The 26977-nt window shown below is 38.4% G+C and overlaps 1 protein-coding gene across 3 annotated transcripts in view; it reads right to left on the bottom strand.

Annotated features, from left to right (window-relative positions):
* Positions 1 to 26977, bottom strand: part of stxbp6 (syntaxin binding protein 6 (amisyn)) — a 155454-nt gene that overhangs the window by 99757 nt on the left and 28720 nt on the right. For 2 of the 3 annotated variants that reach the window (XM_044374994.1, XM_044374993.1), the window contains exons 3-5: positions 5327 to 5457; positions 5029 to 5194; positions 1748 to 1846 (exon numbers count right to left, since the gene is read on the bottom strand). In XM_044374994.1, coding sequence (XP_044230929.1) covers positions 1748 to 1846; positions 5029 to 5194; positions 5327 to 5457 — 396 coding nt within the window. The remainder of the gene's footprint in view (positions 1 to 1747; positions 1847 to 5028; positions 5195 to 5326; positions 5458 to 26977) is intronic. The other variant, XM_044374995.1, reaches the window with a different exon arrangement.

A 26977-nucleotide genomic window follows, 5' to 3' on the forward strand; every position in this document is an offset into this window, starting at 1 on the left:
TTATGCATGGAAGGATGATATATACAAGGGGAAAAAACTTGAATTGGATAATATAATAGACATCATAAAGGCCTAAAGGAATAGCTATACTGCTCCTGCTATAAGATAAACCCCTGCTGCAGTTTAATTAATGCAAATCTTGACATTACGAGCAGCAGCATAATGAAACTACGGTAGTGATTCAACCAGAAGAGCACCTCCCCCCAGCACTCCCAACATACTCCTATTATTTTTCTATAGCCTTTCATCCAATCACTTTTCTCCATATTCTTCCTGCGATCATTTCTTATACACAGTTAATTCATTTCTCTCTTTCAATGGACATTCCCAAACATCTAATATGTAGTATATGCCTATCATTGTGTCATTGACTTTCAGGTGCTTCGATGCTCTTTCTCCTCCTCTACATTACCACCATCTAGGACTTTGACTTGCTCCGCATCAGGAGCCACAAGCTATTGTCAATTTGACCCACAAAAACACATTTGCGCTTTCACTCAATTGATAAATGTAAAATATGTTATCCAGTGCTGAGGCTAATGACAGATTATCCTATTGTAAATAGTTATTAAGCAATTGATCTGTATTATCTTGTTGGTCCATCCTTGAACTACATAAGATAAACTTTTAATGCACATATTTATGCATCTTACACACATTTATTTTGGAGTGAGGTAGGTGTGTAGCCTGAATAAATCCTTCAACTCTGTGGTTAACCACTTACCGAAAAGCAAGGAGATAACTCTGCCCCCGACATTTTTTCATGAGGGGAAAGGCTTGACCTTGCTTGCTCAGTTGGCTTTTAGTTTAGTCAATGACATGCTGGTTAAAAAGGCTTCAACAAGACACTACGGACACTAATGGGGACAAATACAGAACATTGTGTCCTAAATTTACTACAGAGCCATGCCACCACTGATAGAAAAATAGCTACTAGGTATTCATTAACAGTCTACTCTCAGTAGCTTTAATCAGCAGATAAATGTCAGCATCACAGAAGTGCATTAAGCAGCCATAATTTCTATCATTATAGTCTTGACTAAATTTAAATGTTAATTTGTGAAAAGTTATACAGTTGTACAAGACACTAAAGAAACCATTAGGAAAGAAGCACTCCATCATGTCACTGCCCTTGTATGTCAAAATGTAATTTACCTCTGCAGAGTATTAGTCAATGACTCTGCACACACAGTCTGACAGTGACGGGTGAGGCCAGTGAATATAAATCATACAACCTTTGGATGTAAACTTAAAATGCCTTTCAACATGTACTCCCACACAGTGACAACACATACCAGGGGATTTTTGACCTTGTGCTCACTGGGAGCATACGGCACAGAGGAAAAATCTCTGTGTATAAATCTTAACTACAGTATATCCCTAAAAATGACAACTCAGATCAACTAAGTCCCTGAAGCAAGGAGCAGAGCCCTCAATTCAGAAGACAGGATTCGTTTGAAACTTTTTTTGAATCCAACTTTGCAGAATGACCCAATTTACTATATTTTTAAAAGTATCTATAGCATTGCTTTATATCTGCTTGGGTCTTTTCACAAGATTACAGCTGAAAATCAACACTTGTTAGTAAATGATATATTCTTGTTTGTTTGTTTTTCACTTAAATCAAGAAATGATGTATGCTACTGTCTTAACTAGATTACACAAGGAACATTCAACATTTCTTAGTAGGGGATGTAACTTTTTAATTTAGTCCAGATACCTGTAGTTTTGTAAACCACTGGCTTACCTTGTCTTAGTAGATGCCCAAGGTGTGAAACCAATTCTTTCCTCATTCTGTTCAAAAAGACTTTGCAACGGACAATGACTGAATCTACCTCTTGGTCTTCTGTGATGAGAAAATATCATAAGTCATAGTCATTTTTGATGTTCAAAATATGATATAGTTTTGAAATTAGTCAAGAAGAGTTATAGTTTTTGGATTACTCAATCACGTGTTAAGCACTGAGGGTTGAGGATTTTATAAATGTCATGCATCTGTGAAACTGGTTATCGATTTATTATGTATCTATTAATTAAAATGAAGGTCACACAATGAATACTGTTAAAATGGGTCATTTATGTTATAGAAATGTTTAACACATTTGTGAAAACCTTTTGAAGCCTAGCCCACATTTATACAAGCTGCTTGTTTATACCTGACTGGAGGAATCTTAAGTCTAACACTCCCCAAGAATGAAAATTCACACAGAGCAAATCTATTATAAATTTGAGGGAGATGGTTTGCCTAATGGAGAGAAAAAAAACATCCACTTAGCTCATAGACTTCAAATTTCATTTAGATTCAAGTCATGAAGACATGCCAGTGAGATAGAAAAGCTCAGGTGGGTATTGGGGTATAACAGGGTATAAAAGTGTAGGCAGCAAGCAAGTCAGCACTGATAAGGCAAATTAGCTGCTTTTATTTCTAGACCAATTACATGCCCCATCAGGGATCAAAAACACGCGCCTGTGCATCTCCCCATACAGCTCTGGCAGAGGTCTAAAGCGCTGCAGCATCAGTTCACCTAGTCTATCACCGAGAAAAGACTTTTTAAACAGAATACATTAGCACAACGTACGAGCCAAATGAATATGAGACACTACAGAATTAATTTCAATTGAAATTTTAAATCAATCATTTGCATCATGTTGTGATATCAAATCTTCCAATAACTCCAATTAATGTAACAGGTGTCTTTATTGCTCCATCATGCATTTTTACTTTATGAGACTTAGGATTATACTGCCTAATGTATGATTAAATCTTAACAATATTACTTCATAAGTGCCATGCATGGATAAGCTGCCTACTGTCTTTAGTCTATTACCATTTTCAGCTCAAGATTGATAGGATCCCATGTAGTAACATCCAATCGGCAGGAGGAAAAGAACAAGATAAAGCCGAGGCACAGCAACAAAGCTCTTAGCATCTTACATACACACACGGGGAAATCAACAACAACCCCAGAGATTTGTTTATTACAGTAATATCAAGTTCGTCCATCCCATTAAGGCTATCCAGAGTGTCAACACACACTGTACTCATCTTACTAAAATGGTGCTTATAGTATTGATTTACGCATGTCTTGAGTGCTCATTTTGTATATCAAATTTGATGGTGCATGACCAGATTTATGCGCATTAACCATTTGCCTTTTGTGTTTTCAGGGGGGCTGCCATCACAGAGGTTCTGCAGACAGAGTCTACCACAGTTATGGTCCCACACCTGAGCAGCGTCATGAGTTTTGTTTTGCACTGGTGTGAGACTTAAACTGGAGTGGACAGAATTGGCAGCAGGCTGGCATCCTCTCGGTTCCTCCTGACACAGTGTGCATGGTGCATTGCCAAACTTTTTGGTCTGTCAAACTGAGCATCATTTACACACCAAGAGCCAAGAGTTCATTATCAGATTGTTGGCTAGCTGGACTTGCAGCATGGTGTCAATAGTTGGATCAATAGCTAGTTCTACAAAATCACAGGTCTGGTTTATAAATGTGCAAATATTTAATCCTCCAAGTATCTACCACAAGGGGTGGTAATGTTTCTCATACAGTAATGATCCACTAGTTTCTTACATTGTGTGCAGTTAAACAAAACAATGCTATAGGGCATCTGAGTCTGTTATAACTGTATAATTTTCACATCTACTGGAGTTGTGTGTTTGATATGCAGCATCTGCATTCCATAATCCATCCTACTCTAAAAAACCCCAGGCACAGCACCTTCCGGGACACCACTACCTACCCACCCACACATACAGAGACTATGGTATGCACCAGGGTCAGTTTAGTTAAATATGGACATGGTTTTCAGAGTAGGAGGAAGGTCGAGGCAATGGGCAGATTTAGCATCAATGAAAACAGAGAGATTTCCCACACACATACAGTAAGAAAAGAGGAACAAAGGGAAATCAATAACATTAAGTTAAGTGTTTATACAGGTATTTTGTGTATTTTCACCTCTCTGTCCATAGCTGCAGCTTCACTCAAAAATCTCTCCCTTTTTGCATCATGAGGAAAGCTTTCACAAAATGAAAGAGACTCTGGCCTGCCATTATTTATTTTGTGACTTGCTCACAGTATTTTTTTTTTGTAGCCCAACAGTTAAACATTTAAAATCCAGCAAACTACATTTTTTTGTTTTCAAATCCAGCAATTTCCAGTACTTGATCTTTGCATATGTGGGGCAGATGGACACCCTGCAGGAGGCAGGTTGGGGATGTGTTTCCATAAATAATTACATGAATAATACAACAGGTTGAATGGTGCTCAAAGATGAAGCTTGGGGGTAAACAGATCAATATCTGATTTAACCACGCAGGATGCTGCACTCTCTGCTGGTTTTTACTGAAGAGGAAATCATCAACCTGCACTAGAGCCCTCTACCTCCTGGGTAACAAACACCATTTGCAGCCAGGAAATGACTCATTATGCGCTTTTACATTTACATTTTACAAACATTTGGGATTTTGTTGGGCTTGGTTCGTCAGCTTGAGTTCACTTATTAGTCGGGCATGATATTAAGGTTATTTTCAAAGGGAAATGGAATTGTTTTTCCACAGCCTAACAGATGTAATAACCAGTGTCAAACAATGATTAAGGGACTGTTACAGCTCATACTGTGTAATGTTTAATGTTATTTTGAAGGGTGGCAACCAATTGAAAATAATGAGCCCCACACTTGAAATACGTCAACATCACATAAATTGGGGAGGATGAATAATTAGTGTTCTTTTGAGTATTTCATGTGCTGTAAAACTAGTTGATCTGTCAGATGCGTTGAGTCACAGCTGATACATTATGTTGGACATCCTCATTGACCTCACTTCAGCAGAGCGCTCAACAGATGTTGTGTACGAGGAATAAGCATGCATTTTCATACACACCAGGTGCTGGTTGTCATCATACATAATCAGATTCAGACTGGCTTACAGCACAGTATGACAGCAGCGAGTCTGGCATTGCAGACCCACTCTGTTCTGAACAGAGACAAAGGACAGTTAGCAGTGTGTTTTTTTAACTGTCTTACCCCCCAGCAGTTTGGACTGACAGTTGACGAACTCTGGTTTCCGGGCAGAGCTGTAGCGCTGACAGGTGTGGTGAAGAATCTGGACAAAGGTGCACTTCTCTCCTGCTGAACCAGCAACCCACTGGTCAAAAGCATTCTCGAACATCAGGTCAAACTCTGGACAGTCCTTGGAGAGAATCAAAGTGAGAGGGAAACATGAACAACTCAAGATTCTTGTCAGAAATACTCTTGTTAACCATGAAATAGCAATATTAACTAAATAAATAGCAATGGTTGAAGGAGGTTAAATATGACATACTTTGTTAGGGTCAATGCCATTGACCTGTCGTAGCTGGTCGATTGTCCACTGTGACCTTTTTACAAAGGCAGAAGATCCTTGGAATTGCTTCACCTTTGTGATGGATACATGGGATGGTTTCTTATTTGTCACTGTGGAAACAGAAAAAAAACAGAAACTCCAGATAAGATTTTTTTCACTTATTATCAACACTAACATTAACTTTCAGATAGAGCTGCCCAAACATTAGTCAATGAGAGGAGTCTTAGTCAACCAAGTTTTCATTTGGATGGTTAGTCACAGGAAAAAACAAAACAAAACAGAAACCCTCAAACTCCATTCGTGAGCTCAAGTCAAAACCTAGTATATATAGAATGCATTTACTCTTAGACAACTCACAAGAGGAAAACGGACATAATAACATAATAAGATAACATAACTGTGGTAATATATTGTGCTTTCATTAAAAGGATTAGGTATTCAGAGTCTTATCTGATAGTCTTATCATAAACAATCATGATTACGTGTACAACAAAAAAGGCTCATAAGAGCTGTATAATCCTGAAATCAAAGGTGTCAGCCTGTTGCCTGACATATTCTTTGAAAGATTAGTAACATTTATGAATAACTAACTAGGACAGACTTGCTGTGAACCTATCCTTAAATTTTTCACCTCCTATCCAATGACATCATTTTGTCTTCAGCTTGCCCTGTCCTGTCCCAGCATTACATACACTTCTATTCCCATGGATATTGATGTTTGACTCTTCCCATACAGAGATCAACACCACCCTATGTGTACAGATCATCGAGGTTCACAGTACCATCATATCTCTTGACTGCTGGATGTGTGTGGCTGGATCCTGAAACCCTTTGTCGTTTTCAGGGGCAACATGCTCCTGTGTTTTTTGTTTTTATTATAACCCTATCAGTGAACCTCAGCTTCCGCACTCCCACATCTGCCATTGTGTCATTTCAATGAGGGAAGTGTTTAGGTCACTTTCTCTGTTGCTGCTCTTTACTCCACTTCTAATTTCTCCAAAAACCTCTACTATCCTGCTGGTTGTTATGTTCCATTTAGCCTTTTGTTCAGTCTTGCTTTGTGAAAGCGTCTCTGGGTATGATTTTAAAAATATAGGTAGGGCTGAATGTTACATCAGGTGATACATTCAGTTAGCAAGGTCCCCTGAGAGGAGGGATGTTTGGATTTGTTATGTGTATCCATTTAGACAGCTGCAGTTAATACTTGAGGTGCTGGCCTGTGGTCAGAAGGTGGAACAGAGGCAGACAGGCAACTGTTCCTTTCTAATCTTTTCTTTGTGAATTTGTTTTTATTCAAACAGGCAGCCGCAACCGTGACAAACAGATGAAGTGAGTGATCAGATCTGTCTTGGATCACACAGTAGGCTAATAGAAGCTCTAGGAAACCAGAAAATTTTATAAAGAGGATGACAGCTGGATGTAATGAACCAGTGTGTTGAAGGGCAGAAGTCTAGAAACTAAGGTCATCCAATTTGCAGGAAGAATAATTTGTCTGTGAGCTACAACCATAGTGGATGATAAACTATCGCACAGAACCATTATTCCCCCCAAACTTATTAAGTAGAAATGGGGTTTTATTGCTCTAACTTGATACGTGGAGGATTGGTAGTTTGAGGAATGAAAGGCACAAGAGCAGTCTGAATTCAACCAGAAACCATCTTTCTCCCCTGGCACAAGCCTCCCCTTAATCTTATACTGCCAGAAATATCCTATATTGGGATGTAACTAATGATTATTTTCATTATCAATTAATTTGACTATATATTTTTTTATAAATTAATAACTTGGCTAATAAATGGTAACAAAATGGTTCCCAGAGCCTGAGGTAATGTCTTTAAAATTCTTGTTTTGTTCAACCAACAGTCTAAAACTCAAAGATTTGAGTATTTGAGAAGCAAGCAGTTTTACAATATACTGTAGGGTCTGTCATGGCTCAATGGTTGTAGATTTTTATGCGTACAGTACGTGTACAGCATACTGTACAACATAACAGCAACATCCTGATCATGAAGGAGTGCGACTCTCAAGCCTGAGAGGCTTTAACCAACACATTCTAGCATTAGCATATTCACTCATATCATGTCACAGGCTTTGTGGTGAACCCGCTTTCAAAACAATCATATTGACTCAAGGATTATAACACTGGAGAATTGACATGAAACACAAGAAACGCATTCTAAATTATCTGTTGCTCACAGGGAGGAGAATCTACCGAATGTTCAGTCACTAACTGGTAGCACTGTTTTTTATGGGTTTTTTTTATAAAACAGTTACAGTACACTGAGACCTGACTACTGAAACGCATCAATGAATATGGGAATGACGCCTGTTGACTCAAGGCCATGGAGCTAAATCGTCAATACGTCGATGTCTTAGTCTGCCAGACACTTTTGAGGCTCTCAAATCAATTTCATATTCAGCTGTTGACTCCCACCTTGTCTCAGTTGCTCCCTTGCATACTAAACAATCACTAAAAGTTGGAGGAGGTGCTTTATTGAAATAAGAGAAGACTTACCCAAGCCCCTCTACTAAAATGAAACCAAGTTGCTTGATCATAATAAATTAAATCAGAGTGAAACTGAGATTCACATGTCGGTCAAAGTTCACTGAGCTTGAACTCTTGTACATGAATTGGAGTGGATGGAAAATGAAACTGTAATGTGACACACTTCCGTCACTTTACACCTTGAATAAAAAGTTAAATCATATAAACTTTATGGGAATGACCAGAGAACACTTGGCTACATAATAAATGCAGAAACAAGGAAAGTTCACAACAACTGAGAGGCTGCCAAAGCTATTGTTTCCATGTGGGCTGGCTGTCAGAGGAAGGCCATGCTGGGGTTCCTGTCCTGCTCCTTTCTCATGCTCTGATGGTGACATGCACTCATTTCCTCCAGTGGATCAGTCCCTTGTTGTACTTGGCTATGCACAAGTTCTGCGGCCTGAAGGAAAACTCGTACTGTACCATTCACTGACTGCGGACATCACAGAGGAAACGTTCTCAGGATCAGCTTTCCCCCATGGAAATAGTATCATAGTTGTGGTTGTTAAGAGAGAAATGTGAGCACCAGGAAGAGTTTTAGCAAAAGCAGTAATGACATTAATGGTCATGTGAGAAGTGTGCAGGTTCTCAATTATAAATTCATCCAAGATTTCTGTGGAAATGTTGAACTAAGTAAGATGAAAACAAATATGATCCAGTACAACCAACATCATAGAAAGTATGGAACAACTTGGAATGCATGCAGAAATATTTGAGCTCGATAATGACACCATGAAAGCTAACAGAATATGGAGAAAGACCACCCACATGTGAATAACATTAATAACTTCCTTTCTCTTACATAATACAACTTAATCCTTGTGTCAACACTGATGTTCATCAAAAATCTCCATCCAAACGCCAGAAATGTGATAAGTATCAACATTTGTAGCCATCCCAGAGGATATGAGAATCCAAAACCACAGAATAACAAAAGATCACATCAGATATGGAAGCAAATGTATGACTGCAAGACAGGGAGGCACCATGTTGCCCTTGGAGTGCCCGGTTGTTCCAAGACTCGCCCAACAAGCAGAAGTGAAGCAACTAATTAATAAGACATAAGCATGGAGAACTAGCGCACATGCACACCCACAATATCATGGCACGGTTTTGCAAAACTGACTTACTACTCTTCAAGCCAAGATTTGTTGACACTTTGGAAATGACAGATTTACATGTCTCATCAGTACTTAAGCATCTTTTTCCTCTGATCTTCACTTAATAAACTTTGAGTTTCTGAATGTGGTACTCCTTTTACTGTCTCTTCAGTCATTTTGATATCTTCAGCTAGTACTGATCATGTACTGATCATCATACAAAACAAACCACTTTTGCTGCTTCTGCAAACGTAAAATTCACATATTTTGTGGCAAGAATTATCTTAATTCAGGTGTCTAGAACAGCAAATATAAAAACAAAAAAAACCCCAGACCTTGTCATATTGTGATCTAATGTTTCCGATTACAGTTTAAGGACAAGGTGCTACTCAAGCTTAAAAGATGAAAGTGTTTTTAATTATTCAACTTCCGCCTGTCCTACTTCAAAGATTTTTCACAGCCTCTATATCAACGAGCTGGGCTAAGGATCTCTTGATAAATCAGACCCCTTCAGTCAGCAGTCAATTGCCTCTATGCTCCGACATTAAGTAGACACGGTTGCCATGGCAATCTCGTGTGCGTGACACCTGAGAAGCAGGGACTGGCACCTGGCCAGGTTCATACAGGCAAAGCAAACTAATGCTGTTCATATGCAATTTTGACTCTAGACTAGATCACAATTAAGAGAAATTGAGTCACTTGGATATCATTAAGACAGTAGGAAATGCTAGTGGCTAAAGTGCTATTCTGCAAAGAACTGTTGTACCTTAGATTGCTTGGCCTTGCTGAAAGCTGTCCTAATTTGCAAAACAGGAATGTTCTCAAGGGACAGATCATGTCTGTATGGACAAACTAAACAGATGAAGCCAAATGAGTCATCATCAGACCAATGCAAAATATGTCTGTTTATTTCACACAAAGAAACAACCAAAAAAAATGCAAAACCCAGTGTAAGTTTAGAAAAAGTTCAAATGAGGTCATGTGATTTAAGAAAAGCCTATGCACACAAAGTGTGGGGGCTCATTCTTGACCTTGGGCACACATATACTGTGATAAAATCTCAAAGACCCATTGCCAAAGCAGAGATACAGCCAGAAGTTTTGTGAATAGCTATGTAAGAACCTTGTTTTGAGAATTTTTATCACAGTGTACTATGCGCAATACTTTCAATTTAGGCTAAGAATTTGTTTCACACTTTGTGAATCCACTAAACTTAAGAGGTACTGTATAGTAGTATCAAATCAGTTAAATTTCCTATGACAACATATACTGTATACATCATTACCCCATCTTTTGATGTAACAACAACCTGAAATGATATCCTGCTATATTTATCGATTTCAGAATGGTTTAGTGTTTTAAACAGCTATCTTGGTAGCAAGAACACTATCTTGCAAGGTAAATATACAAACGATTTGCCTTACAGGTTAAATTTTGCAGCTTGTTATTAGAGCTGTCGTCTGAGGGCACGTCTACTTTTCTCCATCTGGGTCTATGATTACAGGTCTATTTTAAAGCTGCCCCCACTCTGCTTGAGCTGGAACACACTGTTATCTTCAAAAAGAGGCTGTCACTGGAAGGATCCACAGCACTGGCTAGACTAGCAACAACACCACGGTACAAAGGGCTCTACAGTCTATTCATTGGTTCGAAAACACAGTGCCTGCTGTGTACCAGGCCTCCTGAGGCAGGATGGTTCCCATGCAGTGGCACGGCACCAGTAGTAAAGGGGAGTGCATATACCATGGTGAATAATAGCTATAGAAGAGAGATGAGCTTCGTTCAACCCTTGAGAGGGACAAGTTACTCATGCAGCAGATACACCATTAGGTTACCACAACAACATAGTAACAATGGAGCATTGCACAGTTGTACCCCCTTGTACAACAATGAAACATTCATTATTAGACTGTGACAAAGCAGTTTATTGAGTGTTTGTTACTGTGGAACTTTTTAATGAAAATCTATAGAGTTTCTTGAATTATTGACTGATTTTAATCAAATTCCTATCAATCCTAAATGAAGGGGGCGTCTTTATTCCAAAGGATTTTTTAATCAGTGAGCAGTAGACAGTAACATTCTCTTACTTATTTTAATCAACACCAAATCACAATGACCCTTTAAATGATATGCTTTGCAAATTCCTTTGAGAAAAAATCTCTTTGAATATTCCAGTTGTCTGTCACAGCTGGCTGGCAGCTGAGCATCCCATTGAAAGCGAGTCATTACAAGGAAAGGTTTCTCATTTAAATTAAATGGATAGCTAAAAGGAGATTTGGTGTTATTCCATCTTGGGTGTTTGAACTATGATTTAGGCTAATGTATTTTGAATTTAGTGACTAATAACCCTTAAAAACAACAATCATGCACCACTGCTAATAGCTGTAAACCATCACAGCGGGAATATGCATGGGGTCGTGCTAATGGCTGTTAAAAATACACCAGGAGACTAGGATTTACTGTTGAAAAAGGAATATGATGTTCTGTTATTTTCACAATAAATAAAACTAAATTTGCAGGTATCTTAATTAACCTAACTATGACTGAAATGGCACTGATATAACCTTGCATTCGCATTACACTCAAGCCATGTGTTCAGAATAAAAACTAGTTTTTGTCTTTGCTGATCTCTTGAAATTCAAGTCATTACTTTCATCAAAGTTCCTTTAAAGAGTAATAACTCAAAACCCAAAATTGCTTTTTAAAACATAACTGCCTTTTGCCTACAGTCACATCTGTTATCCATCCAATTATAACACTCACCCAAGGACAACACATTAAAAGGATCCTGGAAGCTTGACAAATCATGTGCGTCAGCCATCCAAAACGAATACTCTCATTTGAGGCACCAGAGCTTCAAGTTCAGTTGAAGAAAAAAATTAACTATTTTCATTCAGAAATTATTAAGTGTTGCTCAACTGTCAAGTTGAACAAATTTCATTTTTGATTATACTTTAATTATTGAGTAAACAGGTATGTAACATACAGTATATGATGTAGAATATATGTAAACAATAACATAACATGGTATTTCATTAGTTAAGCCTGTTAACTGTCTACAAAAGATATAGCAAATGAAATTTACAAATCATATGAGTGAGCCAAAAGATAAAATAATCACTTGATGTCATATCTTGTAAGCAGAATCAATTTCATTACAGTAAATGATAGATCTCAGATCACTTTGGTTTGGCTTTAATCGTAAACATTTATCAATGTAACTGTAACATGGTAAGAATGTCTCAGCAGCACTTTGGTTGTGGGGTGATGAAATGCTCTGTTGACAGCCTATGATACAGTGCAAACATGCTACTGATCACTGTGATGTTTCCCCCTGATACTGGAGGTGTGGAGTGCAACTTGAGGAGTTGATTGATGAAGTAACATGAAGAGTAAAGTTACCGGAGTAAAATAATCAGAGCAGCAGTTATTGAAGAGAAGATAGAAAAATAAGTGAAAATGAAGACCAGGTGGGTGATAAGGTTAAGAGGAAGATAAGCCTGTGAAAAAGCTGTGGCATGGTTTGTGGAGCATTTGTGGAATTATGTAATTTATAAATACCCATGACATATATGCACAGAGTGAAACAAATTCATGTGCAAATAAATGCAGGAAGATGTTTGTCTTACTGCATGTGATAAATGGTGTCAAACTGACAGAATGTCAGGTATAGATTACATTTAATCACAACAAAAGGACGAGCAATACGTTCTAGGATCCTATGAGGAGAAACCAAAGGAAAACATCATCATCAAATACAGAGGCAAAGAAACCAATCATGCTTTCCACAGGGGTAGGTCATTGTGTTTCTCTTTTTCATCTCGCTTGCTGCTCCTGTGCACATCTAGGGAGGAAACACAAGGTCTGTTGTGATGCTTATACTCCACATTGTGACCCTCTGAGCTCGTTCATCACACAGTGCTCCATGGACCACTTAATAACCCAGCTATTCAGGCTGGGCCCCAGCCCACATAGTAGACATTCCTCTAGAGCCAGAGCCCGTGGATACGAGGAAATATTTAATTACACTGAGGCACCAACCTGAGGCTTCTTTCCTACTGTGATGCTATGGGATGGATTTAATACCCGTCTACCTATTGTGGCTTCCTGTTGGCCATGGAAAACTTAAAACCTGTATGCACATGATTTCTTTGGGCTCAAATCTTAAAATTAGATTTTTATGATAAAGTGCTTGTTATTTATTTGTTGCCATTTCTAAACTTCTATATAGATCTACAGTGGAAGTTTATGAATACAACATGTAGATTAAGGAGAGAATGAGGGAAAGAGAAAAAAAAAAAGCAAAAAGGTGATGTGATGTTGTTACATACTGCAGTACAATCTGACAGCTTCATGCGGAAAAAGATCAAACGCATGCAAAATCCGTTCTATGTGCCAAAGCTCTGGTGAGTGTTTAATACACGAGGACCTCATAAAACAACCTGATCTGGATGTCATCACGATAGCATGCGCCGGTATTTCAAACAGTCAAAACAGGCACATTCCTCAACCCTTACCTCTTCAGCATGACCTAAACTGATGTGATTGGAACAGAAACCCTTACATCAAAAACAACCTGTGTCAAACCTGGGTCATAGTATTTGAAAGAAACTGTTAGTAATAACTGGTTTTCAAGCCGGTGAATCAATGGTGCTTTTAGATAAATGAGATGAAGTCAAATATGTTGTTGATCACAGAAGCATACACTCCCTGTGTCAGACTCTTTAGGATGTCTTTAGGAAATATTTTAGATTACTTCTTCATTATGTGATTGTTTTCCTGCTAAAATTTCATCTGACTAATAATCCTCCATCATACATGGTCACTTCAGAGATACAGGGCTATTTATCTTTTGTCTGGGTGGTCTGGCTTTTGAGTTTCTTTTGTTAGCAATCTAGGAAACCAACCACTCCATTATTTCACTAATTTATCCATTATCCCAGTATTTCATGACTCAAACATATGGTGCCGTTGGATTGGATACTTGTGAGTCATACCAGTGATTTTTTTTTTTTACCTTAAACCCTATAAAGTGAAATGAAATGATGAATCAAGGCATTACATTTCAGGCTTGTTTCCAGATCTCATTTCCTTGCCCAGCTGTTCTCTTTTAAACATGGTTTAGTGAAGCACCATCTATATAATATGGAGGCAGAGAAAGCGAGATTAATATTGCTCAACTCTCCTAATATCCAAGAACACAGATGTTTCAGAACATCTTTAAGAAAACAGACACAAAGTTCACTGCCATGGTTGTGATAGGTAAATTCAAAGATAAAGATATTTTTGGGACTACAACAGCAGCAGACACAATTACAAGATGTAGTACTACTGTATGTTGTGGGGCACTATGTTTTTCAGCTTTGATACACTAATTTTCATAAGATTAAGGGCTAAAAAAAATGTTGTTTCTGTTTCAAAAGATGTACTATGGCTTTTATCGAAGAGGAAAATATATCTTATTACGAACTGAAAAGCACAATCATATCTTATAGTTGCGTGTGCATACGCACATGTTTGTGTGTGTTAATATATGTCACTGGTGGTAGGTGAAGGTTACATTCACTATTCCCATCACGTATACAGACAAGATTAGAGCCCCACCTTAAATGCTTTCACAGGATTATAGAGTGAGGTCAATATTTCATGTGGAGTAAATACATGTTTCACACTGTACAAAACCTAAATCTATATAGTATCTTTGAGTTTAATTAAATATTTTGCCATGGAAAGGGACAGACATTATGTATCTTTATTATTATTTGTATTTTGTGTCTAAATGTTAAAAAAACTGATCTGCAACTCATCCTCTGCGATATCACACCACACAGACTGAGAACTCAGCTTCAAGCACTTGGTTGAACTTTCTTCAAGGAAAAAAATCACATAGCAGCAAAAACTGTTTAAACTGTTTCATGCAACCTTTTGGGGGAATATGATGTGGCGTGTCACCACAGAGGGATGGATGATGAATAGCATTCATCAGTCTCCCTCACCAGTGACAGACTCCAGAAAACTCCTAGGATCCCAGAAATCCAGGCAACAGTGTGATCAAGGTCATAGAGACAGCCAACTGAGCCACAAGTGACATTTAACAAAAAATGTCTTTGCACAGAACAGAAGGCTCCATTATGTTTGCTCCTTATGGGACAACAACAAAGCCCAAGAGTTATTAAAATAGCATTTTTAATTCCAGCAACCCTGTTTGTTTCCTCTACATCAGCTTAAGCTTTACAGCTAGAAATTATGACTATGACAGGACCCCAAGGGATATAACTTTATGCTTCTCTTGGGTAGATTTTTCCCCTCACAGTTGCACCATATTTGCTGTCCACATTCACAACAGTTATCTTCAAGATAATACAGATGACATAACCTGATCTCAAAGATGACGCAATGGTGACAGATGTGTGCAATTACAGTGAGGAGTTTGTAAAACACATGTGAATCATATTACATTGGAAATTGTTGATTAACTATGGGGACGTTCCCCAAATGATTTGTTCAGTAGTAATGTCTAGTTAATAGTCAAAGGTTATCCCAAACATGAGGATCACAATATTCACTTAATTTAAAGTGTTAAAAGCGCTCTACATGACCAGGATGTCTCCTTTTGCCTTTACTTTTCGCTCTAAATCTAGAAATTAAGTCCTGTCCTGTTTGACCGTTTGGTCAAAGCAGGAATGGGAGGAGGATGATGAGTAATTCAGCATTCATTGCAAAGGGGTCATGGGAATGAACAAAAGGAGGATGATCTGGCCACATAAACATATGTAACTTTACATTGGGAACATATTTGTACAGTGATATATCAAACAATGGTTCAGTGTGACACATGGCTCTCTAACACAACCTAGATCTGTCTCATGAAGTTTATGATTATTGTCACAGCAGATGTTTCTAAAGAATAAATGCATCCTAAGACACATGGCTGGATGAGTCTAGTTTAGCTACACTTCATCGGTACATTGATTAATGTATGGTATGATGTGATCTTGTGTAATGTAGACAGGTATGGATTTGAGATATTAAAGAAATGATGAAAGGTAAGCAGCATCAATGTGTATGGTGGCTGCAAGTGCATTAAGGGAATATAAGCAATGGCCCTAAATGAGTGAAATATTGGTTAAGTTCACCAATGTCAACAATAACCAATCTGAAAACCAGATCAATACTTTCTTTAAGTATCCAATTAAGAGGGGCACCCTAGTAGCTCGCCTGGTAGAGCGCTTATCACATATCAAGGCTGAGTCCTTACAACAGCAGCTTGGGTTCGAATCCAGCCCGGGCCCATTGCTGCATGTCATTCCTTCTCTCTCCCCTGCCCTTCCTGTCTCTCTCCATCATCACCATCAAATAAAGTGGAAATGCCAGAAAAAAATAATCTTTAAGTATCCAATTAAGCCTGCTTAATTGCTTAAGCCAAGCTTAGCTAAAGGCTGGAAGCTGGTTGATCTATCTGTTAAAAGTTGAAAAAAATGTGTCTTAAAAATTCTGAAACTATCTTGTTTACACATTTATCTTATTTGTGTTAAGGAAAAAAACAATAGAAACTGTGGTCAACAAAACACAGGTTACTATTGGTTGTATTTCTAGGTTTCTGACTAAAAGGTTGTAACAATTTCTGTATACAAGACAGTTTTTGATTTGTTGGAGGACAGCGGTTTACCCCTGCTCACAGTCTTTGAGCTCCTATAAGCTATGCTTACCACGTCCAGGACCAATTTTGGTATGGCAAAGATGAAACTGATATTGATGCTCACATCTGACTGAGGATTTGAGGGCACATTTCCCCAAAAATCTGAGTTTTCTTGTTATGTGCCATATCTTGAGCTTAGGCCCATCTCTAATGGATCAGAAGGAATTACACTGTAATGTCTGTATAAGTCTGCGCTTCAGAGCATTAAGTGAGAAGAGACAGCAAATATGTCCCCTGTGGGCGTGCCACACACCCACACATACATAAAAACAGTGTCACAGATTGCTACTCTGCCAGGATGGATCACGAACATACCGGAAAAGTTTCATTTGTCCGCTATGACAGTGGGTTTCCATCTGGCCTCGTCATGAATGATGCTCCATGCAGCAGGAAAACAGCTGGGAGCAGTGATAATGATATTAAGCTATGATATCACTCTTCCTTTTCTTCTGCCTTCAGCATAGTGTTAAGCACAAGTGAAAAAACATGAGAACCTCAATTATTTTGCCTTCAGCAAACAATCTCCAACAGCTAAACTAAAATGGAAAATGTTTAAAGAATACCCTCAGTTGTGACATCATCTTCCACTGTAGCATACATTAAAGTGGCATCCCACTAGTACAGTGTGTATCGATACAGCACTGTCAGGGAGCCTTGCAGGGGAGCTAAGCCATGCCCTTAATGTGAAATACCAGAGCAGAGCCCACCCAGTGCCTGACCGAGGAAGTCTCAACAGTAGACCACTAGACTCCCTGCAGTTTGCTGTCACCAGGCCTCTCAGCCACGCAGCTGCCTGAAGAGATGGAGATGCCAAGGTGCCAGTCCCAATCCTGTCTACCCTTTAAATCCTGACTAACGGTAAACTTTAAGTTGCCAAACTGCCTGGTGTTGGCCTGAACACCTGCTAGGAAAAGGTGAACAGCACTACTGTTTTTTTTTATGTACAGATACAGTACAGTCCTGCAGTACATCAGCAAATGTTTGTTAAGATTAAGACATTACTATACCAGAGTTAGGCTATCAGTTATCAGTACAACTACACCACTCCCTGGAATGTTGCTGTCTTTCTGCATTGAACAACACAGTGCCAGCCTGTTTGCCACAATAGCATTTGTTATTTGCACTTTATCTGATAACATATTCTATCAAATGCATTTTAACAAAATCACAACACCAGGCAAATGTGCATCACCAAGTACAAAGTGACAAAGCTACACTTATGTGACCTTGTAATAAACTAGGTGCAGGAAATTTGACAACCATCACAGACTGCTGTTGGTATTCAGTTAATAAAATGTACCCAATCACAACTGTAGAAACTTAAAGCCAATATTAACTGCAGTTTGAGAGAGTGCAAACTTGAAAATTATTCAACTGTGAGCATAATCATTAACAAGCTTGCAGAACACCTGTTAACAAAATGTACTAAATTCATGTACATGATTAACCAAATGCATGATTTCTCTTTGAATTCCATGACAGATACCCTGTATGATGCTCTAAATCACACCAATCCTTCCTCAGTTACAAAGCTGCTATGATGAAATTTTACTGAAAGTTTAGAAAATATTACTGTATGCATTGAAGGGCTTCCCACGCACTGTTGCAGGGTGCTGCTGTTTGGTAAATCCATGCATCACAGAGTTTTATGATTGTTGCTTTTTAAGATAAATAGAAAGCTAAGAGGTCAAGAAAATTCTCCAAACTCTAAGGCATAAAACTGTTTCAAAATCCTTGGGATTATCTCAAAAATGCATTTTCACCTTGCTCAAAACAAGGTTGTTTTTCTTACTTTGTGAAAAATTGGCATTTTAGAGATAAATGGTTTTCACCAGACAGCAACAAGAGGCAACTAAGCAGCCTATAATGGATGTGTGCCACACATGGTTGCGCTCCCAGTTTTGTGGTTTGAGAGGATGAGCAGAATGACAGATGCATTGAAATGAGGTAGCACAAGGTGAAAACTGAGTCTTTGATGTTCATTAGGAATAGAAAAACATCCAGGGACATCCCGTGATCAAATGTGTTCTCAGTTCAGTGTGACTCATTGAAAAGTTGGGGATTCCATCTGCAACCACAAACATTGCATTTTCATTGCTACTATGACCATCACAGCTTTGTACACAATACTTTGCACCAAATTAATGAGAACTTAAGTATTAATAGGCTCTGGGAGTGTGCACAAACAGTTTGCAGTTGGGCAGATGTGATGAAAACTACTAGAGTATTAACATATTGTAACATTCATCAGGTTTTCAACACTAGGTTGGCCTGTGTTTGCTGGATGTTTAAGTAGGTAATTAATTGTTTACATTAGCCATCAGCCACAGCTGCTCAATAACAGTTTGAGTTTCTCAGGGCTATGTTTCTTTGAGATTACTGTATAATATTTCTACCCCCTAATGGTCAAAAATCAGTTAATGGAACTTTAAATCGAGCGTTGCTTCTTGAGTTCATTTTAGTCCAGAAAGTTGTCTCACTTGATCCTAGATTGGACAGAGGACCTCATAGTATCTCACTAGTCTTGCAAGGCTCCAGGATCTGTGAATGAATTTCTCAGTGGCAACCCTAAGAAAGGTGTGAGGAAGTGGGTGGGGAGCATATGGTGTTTTTCGGTGTCCTGGTGAGGTTCGCGCCAGGCAGCAACTTCCCTACAGGGAGTGTTGTAGATACAGAGAAGGAATCCAGCTGCTCTTCTGGGTGACCTTCATTACCACAATTAAAATGCATGCCACTCACAGGCATACTAGGTAGGGTGAATACTGCACTGTAAGGATGGGCATAGTGGAGATGGGCAAAGGGCATGACATAGCTGGCTAATAAGTAAACACTGAGGAAAGAATGGCTAAGAAATGTATTCATCAAAACTAGACCTATATCATGTATTTGATCAATGTGGTATATGTAGAAATTATATTCAACTATTTGTCAATGCCAAATCAACTAAAACTATATTGTACTGCACTTCAGACAAATGAGACCACGCTAACTCAATGCGCTCAATATACTATTAATCATATCCCTTGTGTGGGTTTAATACAATAATGAGCTACAATGTAAATGGAAACTGAACAAAATATCAGGCTCCATTGTCATCTGTAAAACTATAAGACAGGCAGCTATATTTTGCACTTGAGCTCTCAGGGTGAGTGAGTCATTGGGGTTATCAAGTGGACACATCCGTCACTGGTGTTTTGTTGCATAAGACTCATGACACCCCGAGAGGGCTAAACAGCAGAACTATATTGTCTTTTTAATATTATTGTAATATGGATTTCTACAATAAACACACTGCAAAGGGCAATGATATAAATGCAGGAATTCATAAAGCTGGCAGCCCCTGGTCCCCCTCTGCCTGTGGTACCATAACTGTAATAAAGCCCAGCTCCCAATCCCAAAACTTATATGCCAACAAAAAAAAGCACACAAGGATGTAATAACATACGTACACCAAGCCTTACAACGCAGCAAACAAACTTTCCAGATTTCTAAAAAAAGTAAGAAATGAGTCAAGGATGTGCAACTAAAAGAATTTTGCTATTAAACAAGGGCAGGCATGTCACATACACAAAAGTAAGTCTGGAATGCTGACTTTAAAGGGCTACACAGAAAGCGTTTTTGAAGCATGTTTGACATCCATCACTCACCAAATTCATAAGATAAGATAATGTAAGACTTCAGTGATCCCCAGAGGGGAAATTCACATGTTAAAGCAGTGCAGGAACCAATGAAACGTATAACAATGCCTGGTATGATATTCAGTTGCACTTTGGATGCAGGATCTCAAACCTGACTCATTCATCCTAAAACGTGATGTGAATGGAGCAAAGTATTTCACCATGACATTCGACTATGTAGCAAAAAATTATGAAGACCCACTGGGGAGAGACAGAGAAATTCGGAAGGGCACTATGTTTGACAAGCGAGGAAATCCCCTATGCCTGGTAGCATCTCTAGAAAAATTCCTTAGCAAAATTCCTCCTGGTGCAAAAGCCCTCAACCGCAGCCCAGGAGGGTAACAGCTGTGTCAGACAGCTTCTGGTATGCTGCCATTCCCCTGAGAGTAAACCAGCTGTCACAGATGTTACCCCGGATGTGCAAAGAGCCAGGGGCACACATATCTTACACCAACCAAAGCCTGAGAGTGACTGCCATATAGCTATGAACTGTCTGATGCGGGACTCGAGGCAAGAGAGATCATGGCAGTGTGTGGGTATAGGTGAAATGCTTTACATAAACATACATACATACAGACTACGATGTGAACTATGATTTATAATGATTTTTTATGAGACCATAAAAAATACGAACAAAAAAAAAACTTGTCTTGCAGGTCTGAAATCTCGCTAAAAAGTTACTGAAGACCATCCATGGAGAGCAGGAAACGATGGAGCAACACATTATCTGATCAAGCTGTTAACTCATCATAATCACATATGCCACCAAAGCGACTGTCAACAGACTCTTCTTTCACTGGTTGCACAATAAATGGAAACATACAGATAAATGTACATGATACAAAGTAGCTGGCCTGCAGTAATGTGTTGACCTACACAAAGTAGCAAGCTAGTGTGCAGGAAAATGTTTGTGTGTTGCTTGGCAACAGTCCCGTCATGGAACTATTTGTGTTGGCGGAGCCAAATAAATTATTAAATAAACAATTCATAATCTGTTGTCACTTATTACTGTTAACTAATAAATGGTGCTTATAGAACTGTTGTATAAAAGCAGTATCACACTTGAAGTCACGCTGCTATACTGAATATCAGCACGGCTGTGATTGCAGTATCTTCGGCACTCGACCTGTGGCCTCATACCTATGACCAAATCACAGCCGTGCTGATATTCAGTGTAACAGCACTCCCTCTGGTGTGATATTGCTTAATAAGGTAAACATTTGATTTTATCATACGAAAACAGTTCAATTTAGGGTCAATACTCGCAGCATGTACAATCAGACAGTTGACTGCATACTTTGTATTGTAAATCTTTAAATGATTTGTTTGATATTGTGATGGTATGAGTAAAAACTAACATTGTGTATATTCTCTGAATCATCTATCAGCAACAGCCCTTTAAAAAAAAACGTAGCCATATACTACAAGTTGGCATGTAGTGCCGCCAGAGTCTGTATGAGTGAAATAATGTTTGTCTCTTTGCCCTTCAAAGAAATTAGGTAAGCTATCTTTATACAGCTACTAAGCCATTACACACACTGTATGCACAGACTTCAGTAACATCAGGCGTGAATGTCTCTTCACCACCATTCAACAGCCTGATGAGGCCCAGACTGAAGCACATACTGTAAGGTTGGGTTAGATCTTAAAAGGCCTACAATCTTTGTTACAAATACTCTTCTTTCTGTTTAAAAACCTCGACAATAAAAAATCAATAAGGAAAAATGATCAGCTTACTGCACAACAGCTAATGGGCACTTTATTGTGGAACTTCTGTTTATTATTCTAAAGCTAATCAATCAAAGAACACAGAGGCCAAGTAAGGTGCTGCTTCACAACACAGACCCATTCATTTATATGCCTGATCAGGTTCCTAGGTACAGAGGCAGGGCAAACAAAAACAGTGCCTAATTGGTCAGTGAGAGGTTCTGATTTGTAATGACTGTAGAACAGAGCAGTATTAGACTGCTGTGTTGTTCAGACAGTAGGCCTCCCGCATTTGGTATTGATCAGCTAAAGGTTAGAGATTATAGAGGAAGCTAATGAAGCCAAATCTATCTGAGAAAGTGTGGAAACTAGACATTAAAGTAGTGCTGTTTAGATCTTCAAAACAAAAGTGATCTGGACATCTCATATTTGGGGGAGTCAAGGAGTGTACCTTTACAGAAAAAACTTGAACATGTTGTCTAGAGCTAGACATCGGCTGATATTAGGTTATTAAACATATATTGTATGGGTGTATATGTCAGCCGATAAGTAACAAGAAATTGCAGTACAGAAATGCCAAACTAGGTTTGAGGTTATTGAGAAGCCATGTCACCACTACATAGTTTCTCCACCAGAGAGCACTGACAAGAAAAATGTGTTGCTCTGTGTGCATCTTGATCATAATAAAAAAAATTAGAAATTTTAAAAGTCTAAGAGATCCATATCAAGATTACTGAAGCTCAAAATTTCTGAAAAATTATTATTGGCCGATATATCATTTTTTTTAAACTCCCAAACATCAATATTAGTAAAAATCAAGCATCTATTGGGCTATTATCTTGTCATACAAAAGTGTATGTGTAACAAATTATAAGATAATGAATTTTTTGTGACTCATTTTTCAGTAGCATATCACATGCAGGGCAAAAATTGAAACTGGACTAAAACAGTGAGAATACTTTATTTATATCATTTTACAATGTTGGATTGTTTGTTGCAAATGTAGGCTTGTGGGATGCAGACTACATTTATGCAAATTACGATTGATTTTTGGATAGAGCACATTATTCAAATAGTGACCCAAGGTCAGCTGACACACTCTTTGAAACATACTGCTCGTTCATATTCCACTGCCCTAAACCCATAGACTCTTATTGACATGCAATTGGCAGGCGAGCCAAAGTGAAACAGCAGTGTTATTCGCTGACATAAGCTTTGGCTTCTTGTCAAGTAGACCACTTTAGAGTCTAAAGGGCTTATTACCACCGTGGTTTCTACATAAAACTGTGTGTAACATGGACACTTTAACACCTCAGGTCAAACCGTTATTAAAGCATCAACCATAAATCCAGCAGTGAGCCAGTGAATGATGACGAAGAGTATGCTTATAAAACAAAAAAAAAAAGATATTCAGAATCAGTTAAAGACTTTGCTTCTCTATTCTTAAAGTATGAATGTATATTAAGTTTCCAAATAAGAATTTAACTGACAAACATAAAAACACATGTAAGCACAGACTCCAGTTCACAGATCCTCTTGCTGAGCCTCTAAGGAAGGCCAGTATTTGCCTTCCTCAGAAACAAATCGAAGACTCTCGTCATTACGACAGATACGAACCAAAATACCTTATGAAGGAGAGGTGGGAGATGAAGACCAACAGATGTTGAATGTAACAAAGAGAAGTTCAAAGATAGCGTAGGAAGTGAGAGAGGATGGGGAAAAGAGTGAGGGAGAGAGGAGGAGGTGAAGGGATAAAAGAGCCATCAGAGAAAAGGAACAGGAAAAGATGAACAGATAAAAGTTATGGGCAGGAATAGTTATATCTCCTTAGCTCCCAGTCTTTCAGTTAGATTTATGAGCTGTATGGGAGGAGAGAGTAACAGACAGTCAAGTCCGTCTTAACTTTTATACATGTAGTGAAAGGTCACAGAGCAGGGAAAACTAAGTCAGAATAAAACGTCACAGAGACCACAGCTGGGTTTCTGGTGAAGCTGGGATAAACTCCATCTCAAGATTTGCTCTGGAAAAAGTGTTATCACAGTTCCTAGAAATTATGCGTCAACTGAGAATGAGGCATGTAAAAACAGAAAAAAAAAATAGATCAGCATGATGTCATTAACTTGCTCATTGCAAGTAATTTGTGCAGCAGTATTAATTTCAGGGGTAAATAAGCAGCCTTTTTGTTTGTTTTTTTCTGGGATTATATTCAACCAGCCTCGATTTAATCATCTTATCTATGTTATTTCACAATTCTGATGAGAAAAGGCCAACTTCAATTTCATGTTCTTTCTTTTGGCAAGCCACGTAGCCTGTTGGTTCATTTCATGACCATCATGAAATGTCTTGATTAGAGAACATTTTGTTCAAAAAAGAGAAGAGCATAACTTATCGTGTTAAACAGACACAGTGACACCTGCCAATTATGAGGAGGAGAGCAGATCATTTTTTATATTAAAAAAAAAAAAACTGTGGAGGTTGGTGACTCAAGCTTCAAATGTCATTACAGTGACTTTTGAATATTTTACTTTCAAACTTTTATATTTGATTAAAAATACGATAAAATAAGCAGACTGTTCCATGTTCTCTGCACCCAATAGCAACTTAAACTATTTGGTTTAAAGAAATAATAAGAAGTCGAGTTGGAATTCAAGGACTCAATTGAAATTTCTAAACCGAGACTTGTGAGTAAACACATTCATCAAGAAACCTCAATGTCAAAGCAAAGTTACAGTATAAACAGATTTAACAGGGGGCTTGTCAAAACTTGTACCTTTATGTCAGTTCTTAAATCCTCTTTGCTTTTGACTTTGTCTCTGAATGACAAAGACAAACCCATAAAACATACAATACCAGTCAAAAGTTTGGACACACTTTCTCATTCAATGGAACGGGAGGTTGTGTCCAAACTTTTGACTGGTACTGTATACCATAGCGAATAATTAATAAAGATATCCATAAGTGTAGTTCTATTCCTTAGATACGTCCAATTAAACTTAGATTAACATTTTGTCATTTGACAGACGCTTTTATCCAAAGCGACTAACACACGAAGCAATCAAGCGTTAGAGGACAGTGACTCAACTATGATCTATCAAACTTTTAATGTTGATGATGAGCAATATGTACCTCTGTTTATAATTGATGTGTGTTGCTTCTTTTCTTAGGAGAGATGATTATTTTTTATGACAAATGCAACAAATACTTAGATGGAAAGAAAGAAATTTCAGTCACAGTAGACCAGCTAACATCTTTATGTCAAATATTTCACTGAGGTGACAGTTACCAGTAGAAACTTTTGGCCAGATGTTGTTTTCCCGCCTGTGACAATAAAGCACACACTAGTCTGACTGGCTTTTCCAAGCAATTTTTCTTTCTAATAACCTGACTGGAGTCTGACTTTACCCTGACACTGCTCAAGATTTTTTAACGGCAAAGAAAATCTTTGTCCAAAAAAGCCATTTATTCTAATCTCACAAAAGGCTGGCTTTTATTTCACAACTATAATAAGGAATGACATTATGAGGAATATGTGTATGAGTGTATGTATGTTTGCATGTGTATGCATGAGTTTGTGTATTTTCCAGAAGGGGGTCTGATGGTCCCCACAAGGTCCAATTAATCAAGCTCTGTAGATTCAGTGCTGTCTGTTTGCATCAAAACTGATTCACATATAATGGCCTGATGTAACCAAACACACAGGGCTGCACTCACAAACAAGCAAACAAACACACTCCCACCACCCAACAAAACAGCAATCAGTAGTTCACATGTGTGACCGGTGCACATCCAGCCTGCACCCTTGGGTGAACTAAGAGAGATTCTGGCATACCTCCCAGACATGAAACCAGCAGCACACTTGACACGTGTCCTGCATAGATGGCTCCCTAAACACTACACTGGATGAATGAAACAGCTCTATACTGTCATTCTCTCACTCCAGCTCTTACTTTCAGTAAAAGCTTTTTCACACAGTCGCTTGCTTGATTATGGCCTCTGAAGGGGGAAAGGATTAGAAAATGACTGTCTAAGTCAGGGATCTAGGAGACTGTTTTGGACCCTGTACCAATCGCTAGCAAAAGCACCGTGCACTGCTAAGCACTAAAGTTGGCTCATGTAGATTTGGCCTTGAGCACATGTTGCTGAGGGACCACAAATTATTTACTGTGAGAACCTCCCTTCCAAAGCAGGTGCAAAAATAAAGTTGTTACGGATCTGTTGATTAAAACAATTGTTCCTTACTCCTCATTTACAACATTTCAGCTCCTCTTTAGTAGTACAAATAGTGAATACAGTGTGGGATACTGTGCTGCGTCAAATCCAACTCTGCACCTTGCCTTGTAGAGCGCAGCTGGACTCAGATCTGATTGGAAGGCAGAATTCTTCTATGTTGGGGCTGTAGATAAATCCACTTTCCCTTTAAAGAGACTGATAGAGTTAAGTCCAGATGCACTGGCTCAGCAAATCCATGTGCCTCACTTCAAAATCAATACTAGCAGCTTTAAAATGATATAAGAATCATCAGGCTCAGCGAGCATATAACCGTAGAATCAAATACAGCTCTGAATTCATTAAATCTGATGGTATCAATCTGCTATGCCTTATTAGAACCCACGCAGAGAAGCTTTTCTTGCTACACTCCTTTTAAATCTTCCTTGTTCTTTCTCTTGGACAGGCGTAGTCTGACAGCATACTGGACAGAGGAAGAGAACATTTCTGCTGAGTCTAAGAAGTAAAAAACTCAGACTTGCTAAGGATAAATCACAGGATTACAAGAATAATGAATCAAGCCTCACACGAAAATCACCTGCCAGCATTGTGAAATCAAGTCTATTAAAGTCTAAACATCAGTGACTTCAATAACTCTGACAAGAGCAATATAGATATTTCATAACGGAGTTATTG

Source organism: Thunnus albacares, chromosome 15 (assembly GCF_914725855.1).
Source record: "Thunnus albacares chromosome 15, fThuAlb1.1, whole genome shotgun sequence".
NCBI lineage: Eukaryota > Metazoa > Chordata > Actinopteri > Scombriformes > Scombridae > Thunnus > Thunnus albacares.